Here is a 22,729-nt window from a genome sequence, read left to right on the forward strand (position 1 = left end):
GACACCATTAGATACCACCAAGAAATGGTCAGGTTGAAGAATACCCTCCGTCGTAACAACTACCCCGATAGCATACTATCCACCAGACGTGTTAATAGTATAAGAGAGGAGAATAAAACCCAAAAACCACCAACGGTCTGCCTACCATACATACGAGGCATCTCCGAAAAGATTCAGAGAATATGTGCCCCCTACAACATCAGGACGGTATTCAAGTGCGAGTCAACACTCGGACGACATCTGGTACGAGTGAAGCCCCGCATGGAGGAGAACATGACCAAGAACTGCATATACTCCATCCCATGCAGTTGCAGAAAGGTTTACAACGGTGAAACATGCCGCCCCCTTAAAGTAAGGGTGGAAAAACACCAAAAAGCGGTAACTAAAGGGGAGACGGAAAAATTGGGTATAGCGAACCATGTCTGGATGGAGAGGGGGGATCATCGCCCCCTATGGGATGAAGTAAAAATAATAAACAGAGAGACCCACTGGAAAGTGAGAAAACTTAAAGAAACAGCTCACATGCTCGGACATAACAACCTACTGAGCAAATCAAGCATAGAGCTGAATGCAATTTGGACACCTCTGATAGAGAGAGAAAACCTTGAATAACAACATAGGTTTAACATTAACAAAAACCAACTAAGTGGAGTGGTCCTAGACGTGGTATCAAAGTTTACAGTTACCCAAAGGTGCAGAGTTCAATCCTGAACGAAGGCAGTGAAAAGTAACATTCAAAACAGAGAATCAGCAACTATGTCCCAGAGCCTAGCTGGAGTCCGAACACGGTACCCCCGTAATAATAATAAAGGGTTGGGTTTGAGACTCCAGTTTGATACAAAACACCTGATGAAGGCCAGTTGTGACTATAACAACCAAGATGAGGAAGTCAGTCCGACAATCTCAATAAATGAAAACACCTCATCTCAAAAATACAGACAATTACTAAGTACTAATATAATGATCGGCTTTGTTGGGGAATTCATGATGAAAAGTGTTCTTCCATTGTGAAAACCATGAATTGAAAGTGTACACGTTTTCAGTGTTGTTGATAACTTCTAAAGTTGCATTCGAAAGGTCAACACAAGCTGAATTACACGTTCTCTTGAAACTGAAATTTGGTTATTAAGTTTAGCTGAGCTCTTTTGAATTGTTCTTGCTATTGTGCTAGAATTTGCTATTGTGCTAGAATTTGCGGGTTTGTATTACTGTACACATAGATTCGAAAAAGTTGTCAAAAAACAAATATAGAACAAATAAATGTTATCAAAGGCAAGATAAGTTACTTTTCTACCTAACTGGATATATTTTTTGTGTTTTTATTCAGTGTAACATGTTTATTCAGCTCGAAAAACATGCAATGTTTACCGATGTATTGGAAAATTCAAAATGGCAGCCGACTGTCTCTCGGAGAGGGTACGTTTGGGAAAAGGTATTATAAATAATAAACTAGACAAAATACTGTTAGAAAACAACCGAATACATGTCAACTTATGTCACGGTAACATATATTGAGCGAATTTCTAACAGTATTTTGTCTAGTTTATTATTTATAATACCTTTTCCCAAACGTACCCTCTCCGAGAGACAGTCGGCTGCTATTTTGAATTTTCCAATACATCGGTAAACATTGCATGTTTTTCGAGCTGAATAAACATGTTACACTGAATAAAAACACAAAAAATATATCCAGTTAGGTAGAAAAGTAACTTATCTTGCCTTTGATAACATTTATTTGTTCTATATTTGTTTTTTGACAACTTTTTCGAATCTATGTGTACAGTAATACAAACCCGAATTTGCTATTGTGCTAGAATTTGTTATTGTGCTAGAATTTGCTTAACTTCTGCAGAAATTGTCATTATTTTTTTTTTTTTGAGTTCGATTACTTTTTTTTTTTAAAGTAAATATAGACCTTTTATTTGTAAGCTGAAAAAATGATTCTTAAAAATCTATTCTTCACAATTCAATTTTAGTCCTAAAGGTCTCCCCGTGGCTTTGTAAATAATCCATTATATAAAGGCCAAATTTTTTAAATCGGCAAAATCTGTTGCTGCTATGAAAATAGTGCTCTCATGCTGTTCTTGCATAAGGACACAAGAACTCACATGACAGTATTAAAATAGGGGAGGTAACTCTGCCTTATACAGAAAAGGAGTTAGTTCCCTTTGATCGTGTTATATCATCCTAAGAATAATATTTTAATTGATTCAGATTTCATATAGAGCCAATCCTGATTTTGTACCCAATACACAAATACAAAATAAATTTGACTTGTGTGCCATCATCTAGAATCAAAACCAAAACATTTAGCTTTCTAGTGGTTTTTGCTACTATTTAACTTAAAGATGCATGCATATAAAAACTTTACACATTGCTGTATGTATAAATGTATATTTGTGCATACATAGTTCCATTTTTTTTTAATTTTGACCCTTAGCAGCTATTTTTTTTTTTTTTTTTGACTAAAAAGCAAATTGAATTTGTTTCACAGGTTTGAATATCAAGTCTGTTGTCCAAAAATTGGTAGTAGTTTTGGTAGTGATTGTTACGCGTATACACACATGTTCATGTATATACAGATAAAAGTAAGATTAGAACAGATACTTAGGAATCATGGAGATAAGAGGACATAGGGTTATGGCAAAAAATGGTCAGATAGAGGAAGAAATTCCTTTTTCTCTTGCCGGTAAATGTTCGAAAAATGACACTGAAACTATATCAAGCAGTCAGCTGGTGATTGGTGATTACTTTTTCTTTGTTACTTTCTGTCTATTATGCTTTAGAATAAGAAACGATTTAAGGGTGAGGTGTGTTAAAAAATAGCATAGATGAGAGAAAGAAATTTTAAAAGAAAGTTGCTACACACATCTTTTTTTTAACTATTCTATTTTCTTTTCTTGGATTTTATACAATGCGAAGTAACTCTGTTAATCTATTATAAAGAGTGTATATTTGTGTGCCAGTCTAACATTTAAAAAATACTCTCAATTTTTAATTGTTTTTAAAACTATGAAAGTAATCAGCAACAACTTTTAAAACATAAAAACGTTTACCATTGTTATAAGAGAAACTTTTGCAGTTTATGGACCGTGCTGAAGTAAACACCTACAAAGTTGGTATTAAATTACAAATTTACAAATAATGCTAAAATAATCTATTATATAAAGGCCAAATTTTTTAAATCAACATAACTGCAGAAAAGATTTATTCTTAGATCATTAAACATGTGTATTCAAACACAGTGTCACCTGGTATATAAAACTTCTCTGTTCTTTTGTTGGTGTTGCCCCAGAGACATATTTAAAAATACACTGGATAGAGCAGATAGTAGAAGAATTTCTCTTTTAGAGAAAGGATCTTGGTTTTGGTAGTACTCAGGAGGCTTTCTTGATTTTATTAGTGCTCAGTATCTCTACGTATCTATATAAGAGCCAGGTACGTCCAAGGATGGAGTACTGTTGTCACATCTGGGCAGGAGCTGCTAGAAAGGACTTGTCCTGCCTTGATAGAGTTCAAAATAGACTTTGTAGCCTTTTAGGAGATGTCCTTTTCTCTTCCCTGAAATCGCTATCTCACAGAAGAGATGTTGCGAGCCTGTCTCTGCTTTATTATTTTCATGGCAAGTGCTCGACTGAGCTTCAATCTATGGTCCCCCTTGCCAAACTTTCACAAGAAACACTCGTCTAGCTAAAAACACTATTAATAATTCCCCCCCCCCCCCACTCTTTATCTGAGCCTAAACCTAAATGTAGATTCCATGAACAAAGCTTCTTTCTTAAAACTGCAAGCCTGTGGAACTGTCTTCCGTTTTCCTACTTTCCAGCTGACTACAATCTGATTGTCTTTAGGTCCAACGTAAACAAGTTCTTGATGAGCCGTTCCACTTAAGTTAACAATTTTACCGAATTTCCATTACTAACGATTACTATATTGTCCAATTGACTACTGTACACTCTTAACCCTTATCCTCAAGTGGTCTCTAGGCCTTGATAAGTGGTGATACCTATGTAAAAAAAAAAAAATATCCTAAATAGAGCAGGTAGTAACACAAACATGAGTTAACTTGGTTTTTATAGGGCTCTAAGCACTAGATAGACCAGATGTGTTTAAACGCAATGTCATCCAGGATAAATAATTTCTCTGTTCTTTAATTACTGTTGCCTGGGAGCCATAATACATAGATGGGGGAGGGAGGACTATATTTTTGTAATCCTCTGGAGACTGCTTCCATTTTAAAGGTGTGTAATATCTTAGACAGAGCAAGTGTGTTTAAACAATGTTCTGTTTTTCTTTAAAATGGAAACCATAATCCAAAGTGCTCAATATCCAGGGTAAAGAAAGTAGTCACTCAAAAGTACTTAATATCCTGCATAGAGCAGGTATGTTTGAAGGCCACGTTGCCCAAGAAAATCAACATCAGTATGTTTTGTTATACTATTTTATAAAAGAAAATTTACTCGGTGTTGTCCAGAAGGAAAAGTGGCATATGAAAGTATTCAATATCTTAAGTGGAGTAGGTGTCTTCAAACACAACTTGATTGCTTCTATTTGTGTTTTTGTTTTTTTTTTTTTTGTTTTTTTGCGTGGCACCGAGCAATGCTGGGTATCCCTGCTAGTTTTTAATAAAGGAAACATCCAAAATTTCAAGGTGAGATAAAAAAAACAGTTGCTGCACATAGTGAGTAAAATGGCTTTTTAATAGTGTTATGTTATTCCTCCTTATTTAACTGCTATATAACCTTGTCTATGCCATCTTGCTCTCGGGTGTGTGGGGGTATTCTAATAGCCTGTAGTTGATTGTCTCATTATTATTCAAATCTTATATGTACTGCTTATATTCATTTATACAGTCGGGTGTATATATATGCGGCCAAGCTCCTTTAAGAACCCTTAAGTTGTGTATCTACCTTACTACTTCTTAAATTTGTGTGTGTGTGTGCGTGCGTGCATATATACATGTTAAGAGTTCACCATAGCTTTTTTATTATCTTGGTTTTCTGAGGTGCGGTTCTTCCCGTCACTAATTGATGATCTGTAAAGAGAGATTCAAGACAAAAAAAACGATGCCGATTTTCTGGAAGCGAGCTCTTTATTTGCCTACCAGTGAAGCCAGAGACCCATTGCATTGCATACATAAGCTTTCTTGCGTTTTCGTTGACGCATCTTTTCTGACCCTCCTACTCTCGGGACTAACTCTATCTCCGATCAAATTTGACTGACTACCAAGCTTTGCTCCAATTTGAATGTCTACTCCAAAAATATCCCATGTGCGTTTTTATTTATATCAGAGTATATGTGTGAGGGGTGGTAACCCCTGTTAACCGACCTGTATCCAAAACACGCTCACCCACTTTCTAGCAACGCAGGTGCACGCTCTATCAATGGAAGTCACTAAGTTTGATATGTATCACCGGCAACCCCTTGACCTTTCTGCACTTACCCGATGCAAGTAAATTGGGTTCAAATCATTAACCACATTAACCACGTTACTGACACACAACAATAAAGCAAGTTTCTTTTTGTAATTCCTTAATAATTTTTCATCCTCAAATTTTTATTAAGATCAACATCATCTTTTAAAATATCGGTGTTTGCCTCTATGATTTGAATAGATAAGTTGAAAACAAAGAAAACAAATGTCATGAAATTGTTTATTGCTCACCAGCTATATAGAAAGTAAATAACTATAGGCTAGTTAGGGCTTAAGGGTTTGGGTTAAAGGAACTTAACCTATCTAATGCAAAATCTCTTCTCAATTAAGAGTGGACTTCTTATTAGGTTGGTGCAAAAATAACATTTTCTCACATGTTACTTTTATATATGATTTCTGAATTAATTCATTGATATATATAGCCATGTTATATATCATTTTGAAGCATGTTTCACTCTATCGAATCGTGCTGTTTTTTACCATTCTCAATCACTTAATTCATTTTTCTGCGGGCTTTTCGACAGCATGGACAAAATTCAAATCTGCACGATTTTCTTCTTCCAGTTCAAACTAGGCCGAAAAGCTGCTAAGACAGCTTACGATATCAATGATGTGTTTGGCCTAAGAACCACTAACGAACATGTGGCACGACAGTGGTTCAAAAATTTTCACAATGGTGACGAGAGCCTTGAAGATGAAAATGGGACGGTAGGCCGACTGTGGTTGATAATGAACATTTGAAAGCCTTACTTGAAGCCGATCCTCACAAAACCACACAAGAAGTTGCTGTTGAACTCCAGGTCGACCACTCAAGTCATTCACCATTTAAAGCAAATAGGGAAGTAAAAACAAAAAATGGATAAATCGAATGAATTGAACGATAATAAAAAAAATCGTTTTGAGGTGTCTTGTACAAGCTGCACCAACAAAACAACCCATTTCTCAAGTGGATTGTGAAGCGTGATGAGAAGTGGACCCTCTGTGATAACCGTTGACGTTCAGCACAGTGGTTGGATGCTAGAGAAGCTCCACAACACTTCCCAAAGCTAAAATTGCACCAAAAAAAGGTTATGGTGACAGTTTGATGGTCTGTGACCGGTCTCATCCATCACGGGCGAAACGATTACGGTGGAGAAGTACTGCCGAAAAATTGACAAAATGCACCAGAAGCTCCAACGTACATGCCTGAGATTGGTCAATATGAAAGGGACCAATTCTCCTCCATGATAATGCTCACCCGCATGTTGCTCAACTGACCTTGCAGAAGTTGAATGAATTGAACTACAAAACTCTGCCTCATCTCATATCACTGGACCTCTTGCTCACCGAATGTCACTTTTTCAGGCATCTCGACAACTTCCTGTGCGAAAAATGCTTCAAAAGCCAAGATGATGCTGAATCGGCCTTCAATGACTTCATTGCTTCCAGAACTCCGGATTTCTATGCTAATGGGATAAATAAACTTGTTTCTCGTGTTCGATTCTAATGATTCTTATTTCGATTAATAAAGTTTATTATGAAAGGAGTTATGATCTTTTGAAGTTGAACGCCATAAAAATAAATCCTTCAAATACAATAAGTAATTGTAGCACCTGAAGAGAGAAAAAAGCCAGAAATATCCACGCAAACATGGCCTAATGATGATGATTATGATTATGGGAAGCTAGAGCTCTGTTAATGGACTATTTATAGTTTACTATGCAAAAAGTTTTCGGAACATTTTTTTTTTTTTTTTTTTTTTTACATAAGTATCACCACTTATCAAGGCCCAGAGGCTACTCGAAGATAAGGGTTAAGAGTGTACAGTAGTCAATTGGACAATATAGTAATCGTTAGTAATGGAAATTCAGTAAATTTGTTAACTTAAGTGGAACGGCTCATCAAGAACTTGTTTACGTTGGACTTGAAGACAATCAGATTGCAGTCAGCTGGAAAGCAGGAAAACGGGAGACAGTTCCACAGGCGTGCAGTTCTAAGATTGAAGCTTTGTTCATGGAATCTACATTTAGGTTTAGGCACAGATAAAGAGTGGGGGAAATTATTGATAGTATTTTCAGCTAGATGAATGTTTCTTGTGAAAGTTTGGTGAAGGGGACCATAGATTGAAGCTCAGTCAGGCACTTGCCATGAAAATAACGATAAAGTAGAGACAGATGTGCAATATCTCTTCTGTGAGATAGAGATTTCAGGGAAGAGAAAAGGACATCTCCTACAAGGCTACAAAGTCTATTTTGAACTCTATCAAGGCAGGACAAGTCCTTTCTAGCAGCTCCTTCCCAGACGTGGCAACAGTACTCCATCCTTGGATGTACCTGGCTTTATATAGATAGAGAATTGCATCGGCAGTGAGATATCTACTGGATCGATAGAAGGATCCCACCATCTTTCCAGCGGCCTTAGCAACAGATTTGATGTACGTGTCCCATTTCAGATCAGGAGTAAAAGTCAAGCCCAGAAGCTTGTCAAAACATGACGCCTCCCCAAGATGAGAGCCATTCATTTCAATTCATGCCACATGGGGATCAGAGCGTTGATGATGTAAAGATAAAAACTTGGTTTTAGATGCATTAAAAGTAACCAACCACTCCTTTCCCCATTGTACCACGTGCTCAAGATCAGAGGAGAGAGAATTGGAGTGAACTTGGTTGTTTACGGTCTTAGATGTGCTACCTTAGATGGTAGTGTCATCAGCATAAATGTCTACGAATGATGTAAGGATGTGATTTGAAAGATCATTAATATAGATCAGGAAGAGACTTGGGCCCAGGATAGACCCCTGAGGGACTCCAGTGTTAATACTGTGAGCTTTTGATTTTTGCCCATCAACTACTACTCTTATGAACCTATCAGAGAGAAATGATTTAATAATTGAGAAGGCATTTCCATCTATGCCATAGCTAGAGATCTTGTGAAGTAAACCTTTATGTCATACCCTATCAAAGGTCTTTGATATGCCAAGAGCAATTGCCCTAGAAAGGTTGCCTCCATCAAGAGATTCGCTAATCCTATGAGATATAACTGTAAGCACATCTGCTGTAGATCTAACAGAACGGAAACCATATTGTGTGTCATTAAGAAGGTTATTTTTGCTGAGATGGTTGATTACTTCTCTATTTAACACAGATTCCAGCAACTTACTCAGGAGACTTATTGGCCTGTACTGATAGGGAGATGAGCGATCACCTGAGTTCTTAAATACAGGGCATACTGATGAGATTTTCCAGGGTGATGGGAAGCAATTCTGCTTAAGACAATGTTTAAACAGTTTTGTAAGTATGGGAGCTAGTTCTGGTTGAAGTTTTTTGAGTACTATAATTGGAATACCGTCAGGGCCGGTTGCTTTACTGGAATCAAGGTTTTTGATTAGCTTGGCAACATCGCGTACAGATATTTGTATATCACATAGCGTGTTTTCTGATACAGGAGGAAATATTTGATCGCAAAGGGTAGATTTAGCTGCAAAGTTCTTGGCAAATAGTTTGGCTTTGTCTGATGCTGACGAGATTAACTGAGGTCCATTGATGATAGTTGGGATAGAGCACACGCTTCTGTTCAGGATCCTGTTTTCTATTTATCAAAACTGGTGGGAACTAAGCCACTGCTCAGCTGCTTTGGACTTGACGGACTGAGCATACAACTCCCTTGCATTTTTTATTACTTTGTTACAATGGTTGCTGGCAGTCCTGAAAGCGGCTTTAGTCTCAATGCATCTACTACGTTGGAAGCAATGGAAAAAGTAATTTCTGTGCGCAATGTTTTATCAAATATATAACTAATCAATCACTTTTATTTTTGCACCTATGTGCTATATATGTGCTATATATTTGCTATATATGTGGGCTCTGCAAAATAGTGTCATGCCTACAGGCTAGATTTCTAATGTTTCAATGAAACTGTAGGTATCGATGGATGATCGAACTGATGTACAATGTTATTGAATTATAAAATACTAGCATGAGTACCTGGCGTTGCCTAGGTTGACATGAAGTTTTATTTGAAACACACCTGTATACTAATCATTTTCATCATGAGCAACGTGGATACCCCCACAACAAAAATAAAAAAAACGGATGAAAACATGTAAATGTAATCGCCTCAAAAAAGAAGTACATGATACCCTCTCCACCAGATATTTCGGCAGAAGAGTTACAAAGAGAAGAAACTATTCTCCAGATATTGAGCACAGGAAAGAACACCCTCCCCCGCCAACAAAATAATTAAAAATAAATCATCATAACTTTTGTTTCAATAAAAATAGCAGCGATCGCAAAAAAAAGAAAAGAAAAAGATCTACCAAAAATTTATTCCAAAAACAATTAAATTAAATTTTTCGTCATTTTATATTTCTAATGTAATCCCCCCCCACTCCCCCCAAAAAATTGAATTTGTCATATTTTGGGGTTTGTTTTGTTTATAAATTTGTTAGTCTCATAAAAATTAAGTAAATGTATCATTATTTTATGTTTCAAATGTAATTGCCCCCCTCTCACCCCCCCCCAAAAAAGTATTTGTCATGTTTTGTCCCCCTGCCCTTTGATCGCCAAACTTGAAAAAAATGCTAGAAATTACGTCTCGTTGAACGCTTTGTGGCCAAAAAGTGGGTGCTCATTTTTGTTAAATTTATATAGAAAAATGATCCCCCATGCTAAAATGTTGATTTGTTTTTTTTTCAAAATTTCTTCTTTTATATTATTTATAAAGACTGTTTAAACATATTAGGCCCCCAAAAAGTAGGTCTTAATTTTCTTTTAGGGGTTAAACGACGCTGGGTCATGTTGTAAAAATTGACCATTTTTAATTTAAGATATTAAATAAATTGTAAAGAGAATCTGTTTCATAGGGAATTAAACACACTTGCTATGGTATAATTATTATAATAAACCCTGGGCAACACCAATTAAATTTTATAAACAAAAAAAAGGAGCAGATAATGTATGGGATGATGGATTTTACTCACATGGAAAATTGGCCCTGTGTCTGACTAACTTAGGACAATTAGTTTTAATTATTTTTCTCTAACCCCATACTCTGCTTTCTCTCGGGCATTGGTGTTGAAAATAAGGAAAAATGATGTATTCTGGAGCAGAAGTTTTAAAAAAAAAAAAACAACTTATGAATTATATTGACATACTTATAGTTTACATGACCAAAGAAAACTACTAGATACAGTGAAAGAAACGGATAACCCAACAATAACAAATAAAAAAGGTTACTTAAAAATTAAGAATAAATGAAAAAAAATTACCTCTGAATTAAAAATAAAAATAATAATTCAGCTTAGAAGAATATTTTGAAATCAAAACAAATCTATTACAGATAATATTTAATAACATGCTCCATTTTAAACAATTTTTCAAAGAATTAAACTATCACAGTTATTCCCCTTTGGTTTTCTAGTTTGAAAATTAAACGGTTTCAGATTTCAGATAAGTAAAAATAAGTTAAATCAAATATAAAGTGAAATGAAAATAAACTAAATAATTAAATTTTAAATTATATTTTTACCTCCAATCTGTAGTGGAATGGGGACAAAAATGGATGGTCACATTCAATGCTGCCAAGACTAAACTTGTTTTCTTCAATAACTACACACCAACAACTACCACCAATAACAATGGCCAATGACTCTTTATCTGAAAGCACATCTTTTAAACTCCTTGGCCTAACGTTCACAGGAAACATGAGTTAGAACAATTACATTGAGAGCATTGCCAGGACCGCTGCGAAAAAGGTAGGTTCTCTCTACCATGCTAGAAAGCTACTGACGCCCGAAAATATCCTGTACCTCTATAAGGCTACCATTCGCCCATGTATGGAGTATTGTTATCATATTTGGGTCGGTGCATCTGTTACTAGTCTCTCACTCCTAGACAAGGTTCAAAAGAGAGTCGCCAACCTAATAGGTCCTGAACTGTCATCCAAGCACTTGTACCCCCTCTACGTGAATACCCCCGACAAACCCGACAAGCAGTAAAATCCCACCCCTTCACAGTTGAGATCCCTAGATGTAAGAGAGCCTTCTACTTCAGTAGTTTCTTCCCCAGAACCGTTAGACGTTGGAATTCCCTTCTGGGTTCCTGCTTCCCCAACTGTACTGACATGCAGAAGTACAAGTGTAACATGAATCGACATCTTGCTACCCAACTCCCCACCTAGTACTCCTGTAGCCTGTGTCCCTAATAGTAGCCCCCTACATCAAAGTGACAATGTGCCTTCTTTGGGGTGAAAATGTAATAATAAAAAAAAAATAGTACAGTTGAAATGAGCCTATTATTGAGCTAATTATTTAAATAGATTTAATTTAATGTGATATGCTAATGACCGTAACTCAATCAATGTAGATGTGGTTTGAAGTAATGCAATATATAGAAATTATGCATAAAATATAATGTCTTCTTTGACAGAAGTATCTTATTATGGGCATTAATATTTCTTGACTATCTCCTTTATATTTCTTTGATCATGGGGAGTTGTACACAGACAAACACACACACGAACCCCCACATTATATATATATATATATAAGTAGTAGCTACTTTATATATATAGATTTCAAAAGCAGAAAAAAATCTTATAAGATAAATATTTGAAACAATAACAGATTTGGGATTAACAAATAAGTCAAATATTTCAAAATCACAAAGTATTTTCAGAGTTTAGTAGTTAATTTTAATTTGTTAACTCAATCAACCAGTAATTTGTTTATTTTTTTTTTTTGTGCTTTGTGGAAGATGAAGAGTTAGTTGTTTTTTTTTTAAAGGGATTTAACAAAATATAACAATAATTTTCTATCTTTCTAAATCAAGCTGAGTTAAAATGTTAAATTTTGGTTGCAAATTATGTTGATTTGGGAGTATATCATTAGATAAACAAGAAAAGAAATTAGGCAGCACAGTTCAACATTTAAACAATATGTATTGACAAGCACAAACATCTTGCAAAAAAATATGCTGTTTACAATTAAGGTAGAAGAAATCTCTGTGTATCTGTAAGAATACCAGAAGCACAAAGTAATGTTCAATAGTTTCTCAACTGAAAGAATAACTTTCCCTCTCTGTTGTTCATCGTATTAGCATAGCTTTGTATGTATATTTCAGCCCATTGACCTTTAATTTGGATTTTCTTGGACTTACAACTCTTTAGAAATTAGTTTTTCTTAATTGCATTGATTGTACATCTTTGAGTTTCATCTTCATATTATTTCTATTTTCTTTGGCATTAAATAACATGAATTCTAAGCATTAAATGACATTATTTTATTATTATAAGGTTTTTATTGTGTTAGTATTATCACTATATTGTTATTATTATAAAAAAATGTGATTTATGTTAAGAAATTTATGTTTATATATGATAAAAACAAAATATCTTTTTATATTAGACATTTTTACATTTTTTACTTGAAAATTCACTGTCTACAGAAAAAACATTTTAAAGAAATTAAAATTACATAAAAAAGATTTTACAGTAAAAATAATTCTAATTAGGATAAAATGAACTAAAATGTTTGATATGTCATCAATCAAAGCAAATGACTAATGAAAAAATGGATAGATTTGAGAATTTACTGAGTTTCTATTCAATTATAATCACAAGATTAAATTTATCATTCTAGTCACATCATACTTAAAATTGACATATTTTAAAAATTTAATTCTTTTCCAAATTCTTCTTCTTCTTCTTCTTCTTTGTTTTACATACTCGCATTGGACGATTTTTTAGAAATTGATTTCCATTCATCCATATCACTTCCTTTAATATTTTCATTAGATTTCCTCTTCTTTACTACCTCACGTGTTCTACATCTACTAACCCAAGAACTCTTATTCATTCTATGTGACTAAACCAACAATGTTTCCTGTTCTGCAAACATTTCCCTATACTCCCCAAGTCATCAGTTCTAAGCCCACCATAGCATGATTTTTCAGCATTTCTGTACATTGCTTGAACGGTTTTCACCAATCACTTGCAATTTACACAAAACCCACAAGACATATCTTAGAACTCTGTTAAAAATTTCTCCAAATCCACAAAAGCAAAATAAGGTTCTTTTTCTTGACTCAGGATAAATATAGCATCTGTGGTACTTCTTTTTTGTTGCTCACTTATTCTCTCAACTATTTTCAGCTTTAAGCCTTTATCCGTAGCTTTTCTGTTACCCTTCCCAACCTTTATGAACAACATCTTTTTTATGATCTGAGTTGTCAAGTCTGTGATCGTCTTAATTCTTGTTTCATTTGCAGCTTTTCAAATTCTGCAAAATTTCTGAGAGTCTTCTAGTCTTACTCTTTTTCATCTTACAACTTTCTATACCACCTTTCGCAACTCTTTTTATCAACACATACTGCTTCTACAACGTCAAGATTTTCTCAGCCCCATAAAATTCAGTATTCAAGCATTTTTCGTAATTTCTAAGCATCCCTCTTGTTTCATTCATTTGTTTCTAACACTCCATTATCATTTTCAATGTACTTGTAGCAGTCACAAATAAAGATCTATTTTCTTTTGTGAATCAATGCCTCCTCCCCCACTGAGTGATTTGGCCACACACCGACCAATCAGCAAGCAAAATGCATTGATTCATCTGGCCCCTAAGGAACCTTATTTAGCCCCTTTGGAAACCTCATTCAGTGAGCAGAGAGAACCCAATCAGCAATGGAGCCTTACATCTCTGTTTTCTCTCTCGTCTTTGTCATTCCAACATTGACGATCTGGGAATGCAGAAAGAACAGCTTCCTGACTGACACACTCAAAGAACTTTCTACTCTTTCTGTTTTCAATTCAGACACAGTCCAACCTCCAATTTTCTGCTGCCTAAATAAAATCCTTTTGTTGTTTTGTTTTAAAAGAAATTTTGTTATTTATTCCTTGCTTTGTGTTAGAAAATTATTTTATTAGTGGTGCTAACTACTATGTCACTCTGTGTCTTAGGAGCATTTTCATATATCCGCAAGTCTTCAACTTCTTCCACTGTTAGTCCAAACTTCTTGAAGTGGGGACCTATCAATCAAACATTTGTTCATTGTCATTCAATTTCCACACTTTTCTCCTCAGGATAAACTTCTTTTCAATATTTCAATCGCTTCTTTAACTTAAAGTCACAAATAATTGTTTTCTGCTGTGTCACAATAATTCATTAGGCATCACTTTCACATCATGTCGGTACTTTTTTCCCTTACCAACAGATAATTTACTTGAATCTTTGCTGTTCCAGATTACTACATGGCTTTTTTTCTTTGTAAAAACAGTATTTGTGACCAACGTATCGACAGAAAAAATTTTTATGATTCATTATCCTTCTGTATTCCTCCATGAACACCCTAAAAACCCCCAACATGACTATTCAAATCTCTTGCCATAGCATATACTTTTTCCTTGCTGACTTTACAAGTTACTATCATAAAATTCATTTTTTGCATCTTTACAGAAACTGAATTTCTAATCTAAAATACTAATCTCTTTGTTAAATTATCTTTCTCATTGTTTTTTGTTTTTTTTTGTTTTTTTATTTTTTTCAGAAAACTTTTTAATTTTACAAATAAGATTTGTTCAAAAAATTATTAAAACTGGGAAATCACACAGGAGATCTGTTTCCTGAGTTGAATGCAAAAGAAGGAGTGTCTCAGCCACAGAGGTCTGGAACTCTGCCAATGACCATAGACCAATCACAGGCCACTTCATGGGTAAGCAATTTGATACTATATATTAGACTAAAACAATAATGTCTCAATAAAATTAAAAAATAAATTATAATGATGGTTATTATGTCCGCGAAAGTTAAGAATAATTGTTATTTAAACATGAATGAAAGTTTACATGATGAATGTGTGAAGTTTGGGAATTGTTGAGATTTGGATTGATCATTTAGGATATTTGGACGATTATTTGTTTCGGCTGATGTAACTTCCAACAATCTTTAGATGCATTTTTTGCATTTGAGGACACCACTACCTGATTATGGCAGATGGAATGAGAGCAGTCTATCTTCAGGGATTAAATAAAATGTTCAGCTGAAAATTTCATCCAAGTTTACAAGTTTGGTATAAAAATTCACAAATTCAAGTAGATGAAAGAAAAAAGAATACATAAAATGATTGCATGTAATGATTAAAAATTGCCAAAGAAATTTATACGGATAAACAACTTAGTATATAAAGACTCTTTAAACGGAGACTTAATATTGCATTTAACACAGCTTTTAACACAAGATTGCATTTAACACAGCTAATAACATCTTAAACATCTGCAACAACTAACATAATGGATTTAAACAAAAATAAATCAAGAAATTATTAGATTAAATTGCCATTTTTGCTAAAGAAAAACAAACTAAAACCATAAATGAACTCAACCTCAGATCAAAAGTCTCAAACTCAAATCCAACTGTTCTCTTCTCTCTGCACTTTCCACACTGACACCCAAAATAAAGAAGACGGCTCTTTTATAGAGAGACCCAACCACATCTCAATTGCATACCCCCTCCCCCCTCTCATCACATCACATGATTTTCAGTCCATAAATACCAGGGGGCGGCCATTTTTATTTTCTCTTTTTTTTCTTTCCTAACACGAGCCGCACGATGCATGAGGTAAGGTTCTTGACTTAACCACATGCCCCCTTGATCTCTAAGATCAATAATTAGTATCATAGTCCGCCATCCACGCTGGGCGTCTTCGTTCATGGTGCGATCGTCGAAGAGGCTCTTCTTCAGACACTTCAACATCAGCATCAACCTCCCCTTCCTCTGATGGCAAGGAAACTCTCCGTATATCTAAAATGTGACGAGGCATTCCGTCAATCACTACCTTGTTTTTGGAGAGTACTTCAGTCACTGTACCTTTTCCCCAGCGAGTCGTGCAACGAGAATTGGGTGGTTTCACCCACACCTCTTTACCAACTGCGATGTCCACGCAGGCCTGTTCTTCTCTCTGTGTTACAGCCAATGGATGTCACCATTCATAAGAAAAAATAAACCGGTGCGGCACTGAATTTTCATCTTGGCCAGCCTTCGGCATCATATTGTACCAAAAAACTGCTTCTTGGGGCGAAATCTGGCTTCTTGATGCCACAGCTTTTATAGTGTGATGGTGCCTTTCTATAATTCCATTTCTACTTGAACGGTATGCAGCTCTAAAATATAGCCCCACATTCCACTTCGCACATAAGTCTCTAAAAACTTCTGAGCGGAAAGACGTACGATTATCCACCAACACCTCTTCTACTGGCCCCCTTTCCATAAAAACTTCCTCGACAACTCTCTTTACCTCTTCTGCTGTTTCATTCTTGATTTTCTGCCATATCGCTACTATCCCAGGCCCACAATCAATCATAGTTACATGCGGTTCATGTTGATAATGTGTGATGTCAATGGCCAATCTCTGCCAATTCTCCTCAACATGCAGTTCCCCTTTTTCATGTCTAGCCGGTCTATAGGTCCACAATTTTAGTTGCCTGCTTCATCCTCCTCCATTTCCTTACGACTTCTTCACACACGTCGATTCCGTACTTTGTGTGACAAGCGACAAACTTGTTCAGCTCACGGAAATCCAACACTGGCCTAACTTTCTTCTTAATAGGTTGGACCACAGCCATGAGTGGCAAAATTCCTTCAACTTTCCCTGACCACGGCATTTATATTCCTTCATCTATCCATCTCTCAACTTCTTTTTCAAACTGCGGCTCTGCAGCTCCTTCCAGTGTGCTTTTGTAGCAGCTGACCCGATTCGTCAATACAGGTGGCTCCGTGGTCCATCGCCATTCTGCCATCCATTTTTCGCCATCAAAGCAGGCTCAAAAGTCATCATCCTCAATCAGAAATGGTCGGAGTTTCGACGGTTGGGGGGTATCACCCCTGGTTACACTTCCTGTTATTCCTGGTGCACTCTGATTGCCAAACTTCACCTGGTCTTTAGCAATAGTAGCTCCTCCCAGTCGTCTATCACGTTCAGGCCCAGCACCACATCAATTCTTGCAACCAGTCTATCCAGCATGATCACTCTTAGCCGCAATGGCATATTCCTTACTACAATCTCCGCATCAGCCTCTCCACAGCATTCCACTTCTCTGCCATCCACTGCTCTAACGTTGCTGGTTTCATTCCAAGAGTTGGCGACGCTCATAGTAATAAGTGTTGTTGTACATCCAGTATCAACAAGAGCTCTAGCCCTCTTTCCATTGATTGTGATCACTAACTGTGGCAACAAACTCTCATATGCCTGTTCAGTATAAAAGAGGTGACTATTGGCGCAATAGCACCCCTTTACTCGTTTCCCGGAAGCGAAGGGCAATTCCTGCTAATGTGCCCTACTTCGCCACACCGAAAACAGATAATGTCTGGCCGTGGCTCCCTACAGTCTCTCATCAGGTGTGGTCCTTGACATCGAAAGCATTTACCGGTAAATCCACGGCCTTGCTTCATCACTGATCGCTCCTTTCTGCTTGCCACAGCAGCCGCGACTTCCCCCAGCTCACCGGGCTGTTTCGCCAAAACTCTAGCATGCCTTAGAATCTCCTCCACCTCCATGGTTTCAATATCAATGTCGTTGCAGTTCCATGGAGATGCGATCAGGGAAACCAGTTACAAGCGCCAGCTTTACAGTCTTCTCAAGGCTGCGTCCCCCATATCCAGCCAATCCTGCTAGTCGCCTTATCTCTGCCACGTACACGTCCACAGACTCCCCAGTCCAGGTGACTCTTTTGAGCTTGTTGTAAGCCTCAAACGCGCTCTCGGAAAATGCGGTCTTCAACCGGTTTTCAATGCTCTCAGCAATGGCCTGATTCGTCTCTCCCATTTCTAGATAGACCGCTAGAGCACTTCCTTCCAAATACATTGGTATTAACGTGGCTACATCCTCAATCTTCTACAGCCTTGCCACCAACTTCAGCTTGTTAAGCCACGCAACCACGTCACTTTCTCCAGTAAATGGCCTCAGGATATCGCTGCTCAATCTTACTCGGTCACCCATTTTTGTCACTGTGCCGAAATAGCTTGACGTTAAATTTGAACTCAACCTCAGATCAAAAGTCTCAAACTCAAATCCAACTGTTCTCTTCTCTCTGCACTTTCTACACTGACACCCAAAATAAAGAAGACGGCTCTTTTATAGAGAGACCCAACCACATCTCATTTGCATACCCCCTCCCCTCTCTCGTCACATCACGTGATTTTCAGTCCATAAATACCAGGGGGCGGCCATTTTTATTTTCTCTTTTTTTTCTTTCCTAACATGAGCCACATGATGCATGAGGTAAGGTTCTTGACTTAAGCACACAATAACAAATTCAAACTAAGTAAATCTAATATATAAATCTCACTATGTCTGTGTATGTGCTTGTCTTCGTTTTTCAATTTGTATCTCCTCCTAGACGGATGATCGTTAGACGATGTGCTCAAAAGATTACATTTTTGGTGCAGAATTTCATTAGGGTCTTTTAATCGATTAAAATAATTGCTAATGGCTTCAAAAAAGGGTTCAAACATGAAAGCAATAACACCTTGACGAGCGTAGCACAATTGCGTCATTATGCGCATGCGTTACATCAAATAAAAGAGAAATGTATTTATTAAGATATTTCACAACGTTTTGAAAGCGATTGTCTCTTTGGTGCAATGGCTACGTGACCAACAATTACTAGCACAAGTGTTGCGATTTTGATCCCCATTATTTCTGTTTTTTTTTCTTCTTTTTTTTTCATTTCGATATTCTTGATTTTTAAATGTTATATAATGAATACACAAAACCCCTTTTATTAAACAAAAATAGAGAGAAATGTTTTTGATTTACATAACGAAAATGCCATATTCAAATATATATATGATATATTGGCTTATTTGTTACATTCCAAAAATTACATAAATAGATCAAGTAATGGCATTTGTATTGGATTTATTTCTAAACTAATTGACAGATCATTATTAATTTTAAATATGTTTATATACATTTGTATGTATTGGATTCACTCCTAATTTGTATGTATTGGATTCACTCCTAAACTAATTAATCGATCGTTATTAATTTTAATTATGTGTATATGTTCATATAGTTGTATGTATTGGATTCACTCCTAAACTATAATTAGTTTAGGAGTGAATCCAATACATACAAATATATAAACATATACACATATACAATATACCAATCATTATGAATTTTAATTATGTGTATATGTTTATATATTTGTATGTATTGGATCCACTCCTAAACTAATTAACCGATCATTATGAATTTTAATTATGTGTATATGTTTATACATTTTTATGTATTGGATTCACTGATCATTATTAATTTTAATTATGTTTATATATTTTTATATATTGGAATCACTTCTAAACTAATTAACCGATCATTATTAATTTTAATTATGTGTGTAAGTTTATATATTTGTATGTATTCGATTCACTTCTAAACTAATTAACCGATCCTTGTGCATTATAATTATGTTTATATGTTTATATATTTCTATGGATTCACTCTTAAACTAATTAACCGATCATTATGAATTATTAGTATACTTATATATTTGTATGTATTAGATTCACTCCTATACTAATTAACTGATCATTATAAATTTAATATTTTTATACATGTTTGTATATTTGTATAGTCATATTCCAAAAATCACATACAATGATCACTTTTTAATGTATTTATGTGTACAAGAAATTCTATCAAAGTAATAAGGTACTTGAGTAGTATAGTACTCATGAAAAACAAAGAAAGTCTTACATGTGAAAGTTATTAAAACCGAAAATCCTGTTTAATATTTGAGTAGTATGACTTACATATGAGAAATAAGGTGCTTCTACACTATAGCACCCGGATAACAAAATAAACAAATTCTTACCCTGGCATACAGAAAATCTAACACAACAGAAAATTACATAAACGTATTGAGTTCTTTCATTTTTACATTAGAAAAAAAGGTACTTGTATGGTATCCTAACCGAGAAATAAGGTACTTGTACAGTATAGTATCCATATGAAAAACAAAGAAAATCTTACCTGTGGCGTACATAAAAGTAATCTAAACCGAAAATTATGTAATATATTCGAGTAGTATGACATTTATATAAGAAATAAGGTGCTTCTTTATTATAGCACTCTCTTATAAAAACAAACTCTCACCTATGACATATGGAAAAGTTTGCACAACAGAAAATTATGTAAAGTAATCAAGTAGTTTTTTCTATATATTATGAATAAAGTACTTTCATATTATCCTACCCAAGAAATAAGGTACTTGTGTAGTATAGTACTCATATGAAAAACAAATAAAATCCTACTTTTGACGTGCATAAAAGTCATTAAAACTGAAAATTTAGTTATATATTCGAATAGCATGACTTTTAAATGAGAAATAAGTTGCTTCTTTACTATAGTAATAGATGAAAAAACAAACAAATGTCTGCAGCAAGTAGACTATTCAAATGACATGGTTTCCAGGCAAATGATAGCAGGAAATCTATCAGAAATACCAGACGACGGTACTAGCAGAGGTAGCCTTAATTGGCAATCAGTGAATCTATAGGAGTGTCAGAATTCGCCATTAAAAAAGGAGTGATTATTTAGATTCGCTATCTTTCGAAGCTTATAACAATATGAATAATGTAAACCTTAATTTTTTTTCAATAAAAGGAGCAAAGACCAAACTTTAAAATAATAAAAGGTTTTATCGAAAAATATACAATTTTGTTTTAAAAATCGGTTTTCTTTAAAAAAGATTTCACGAAATTAAACAAATTTTAACTTAATCTAAATATAATAAATATATATAAATTTAAAAAAATCACTTACCTATATAAGATACTAATCAATGGATGCTTCCATTCTTCATTTATGAGAATTTGTCCATATTTATATTTTATATTCCATGTATTTTTTGAATAAAAGAATTTTTTTAAATAACTATTTGAAAAGACCGCCATTACGTAAGCATTAACTGGTGTTAGCGAAGCGTTTTTTTTTCCTTTTTTGAAATACAGATGGATAAAAGGACGTAAAAACAACACATATACGTAAGCCATCAAGCCTTGTGTGTGAAGAAATATGTGTCACTGTAGATTCAAAGAAAATTCTTGATTTAATATATTTTATTTCTTCTTTATGGAGTGAAATGTTTTTTTAATATCTAAAAAAAACATTGAATGAAATAGAAAAAAATTGTTGTAATTCTACAAAATTTTCTGGACAATATAACAAGATTATAAGGTTTCACTTAAAAAAAAATTCAACGTGGCTTTTAAAAAAGAGATTTTAAACTTTGGACTTTACAGGTAAATTTTCAAATAACTGTTCTTTTTTTTTGTTTTAAATTAGCTTATTCTATTTATTGATCTTTTATTTCAATTTGTGATATATAAATTTGAGGTAATTATTTTCATTTTAATAGACATTTCAAAATGAGGGGGGTGAATTTAAAAAAAACGCTTGTTTAAAATATTATATTCGGTTTATTGGAAAGAGCATAAAATTTCACATTGAACCTGAAAATATTGGAAAAATTGAACCATTAGAAAAATTTTGATAGATTTTTAAAGTTTAAAAATTGAAAACAATTTAACTCGTAAAATTCAATTGATTTCATTATGTAAAAAAACATGGCTGCATGAACGCGCGCCGGCACTTTGTAAACACTGTTTTTTAAAAAATAAAAAATATTTCTATTATTTTTTAAACACCTTTAATAGTTTATTTTGGAAGTATATTCCATCAATAAAATAAACAACCCACTTTAAAATGACAAGTTACAAGTTTTTTTATATTTTATTCAGTTTTGTGTTAGGGGTGTCAACCCCCCCCCCCAAAAAAAAAAATTCTGACACACCTAGTGAATCTATTATGCCCTTAACTCATCGGAAGAAATAGCAACAATCAATCCATCAAAAGGAAATGAAGTGTGATTTGACATGATTAAAATCTGAAAATTGGAAGAGAAGCTATGTTTCCATTATGCCATTTTGTAATTTTATCAAAGTCACTAAATCCAACTATTCGTACTAACTATCTTATCAATCTTCTACCAAAATGTTCTATTTAATAATTAGTAAATTTATTAATTCTAATTTGTGTATACATACTTATGAAAATAACATCAATAAATTATAAACTATTATACATGTTTGCATATACAAAACTAAACTACAAAAAACAACAACAAAAAAACGATTGATCTTTACAGTTATTTCTTCTCTTCTATCTTCTGTCTATCTTCTTCTATATAAATAAAATGAAGTCATTTTTCCCCTCTGAGTTTGACCTTAATAGGATTAAAACTCAAGGCATTTCATACAAATGT

At 34.6% G+C, this 22,729-nt stretch overlaps 1 protein-coding gene across 5 annotated transcripts in view; it reads left to right on the forward strand.

The window, feature by feature from the left end:
* Positions 1-22,729, forward strand: part of LOC145283787 (uncharacterized) — a 548,751-nt gene that overhangs the window by 105,663 nt on the left and 420,359 nt on the right. For all 5 annotated transcript variants that reach the window (XM_080132858.1, XM_080132859.1, XM_080132856.1 and 2 more), the window contains exon 2: positions 14,953-15,117. In XM_080132858.1, coding sequence (XP_079988984.1) covers positions 15,085-15,117 — 33 coding nt within the window. In that variant the 5' untranslated portion in view covers positions 14,953-15,084. The remainder of the gene's footprint in view (positions 1-14,952; positions 15,118-22,729) is intronic.

Source organism: Euprymna scolopes, chromosome 8, assembly GCF_053919585.1.
Source record: "Euprymna scolopes isolate OS-2025 chromosome 8, ASM5391958v1, whole genome shotgun sequence".
In the NCBI taxonomy this organism is placed as follows: domain Eukaryota; kingdom Metazoa; phylum Mollusca; class Cephalopoda; order Sepiida; family Sepiolidae; genus Euprymna; species Euprymna scolopes.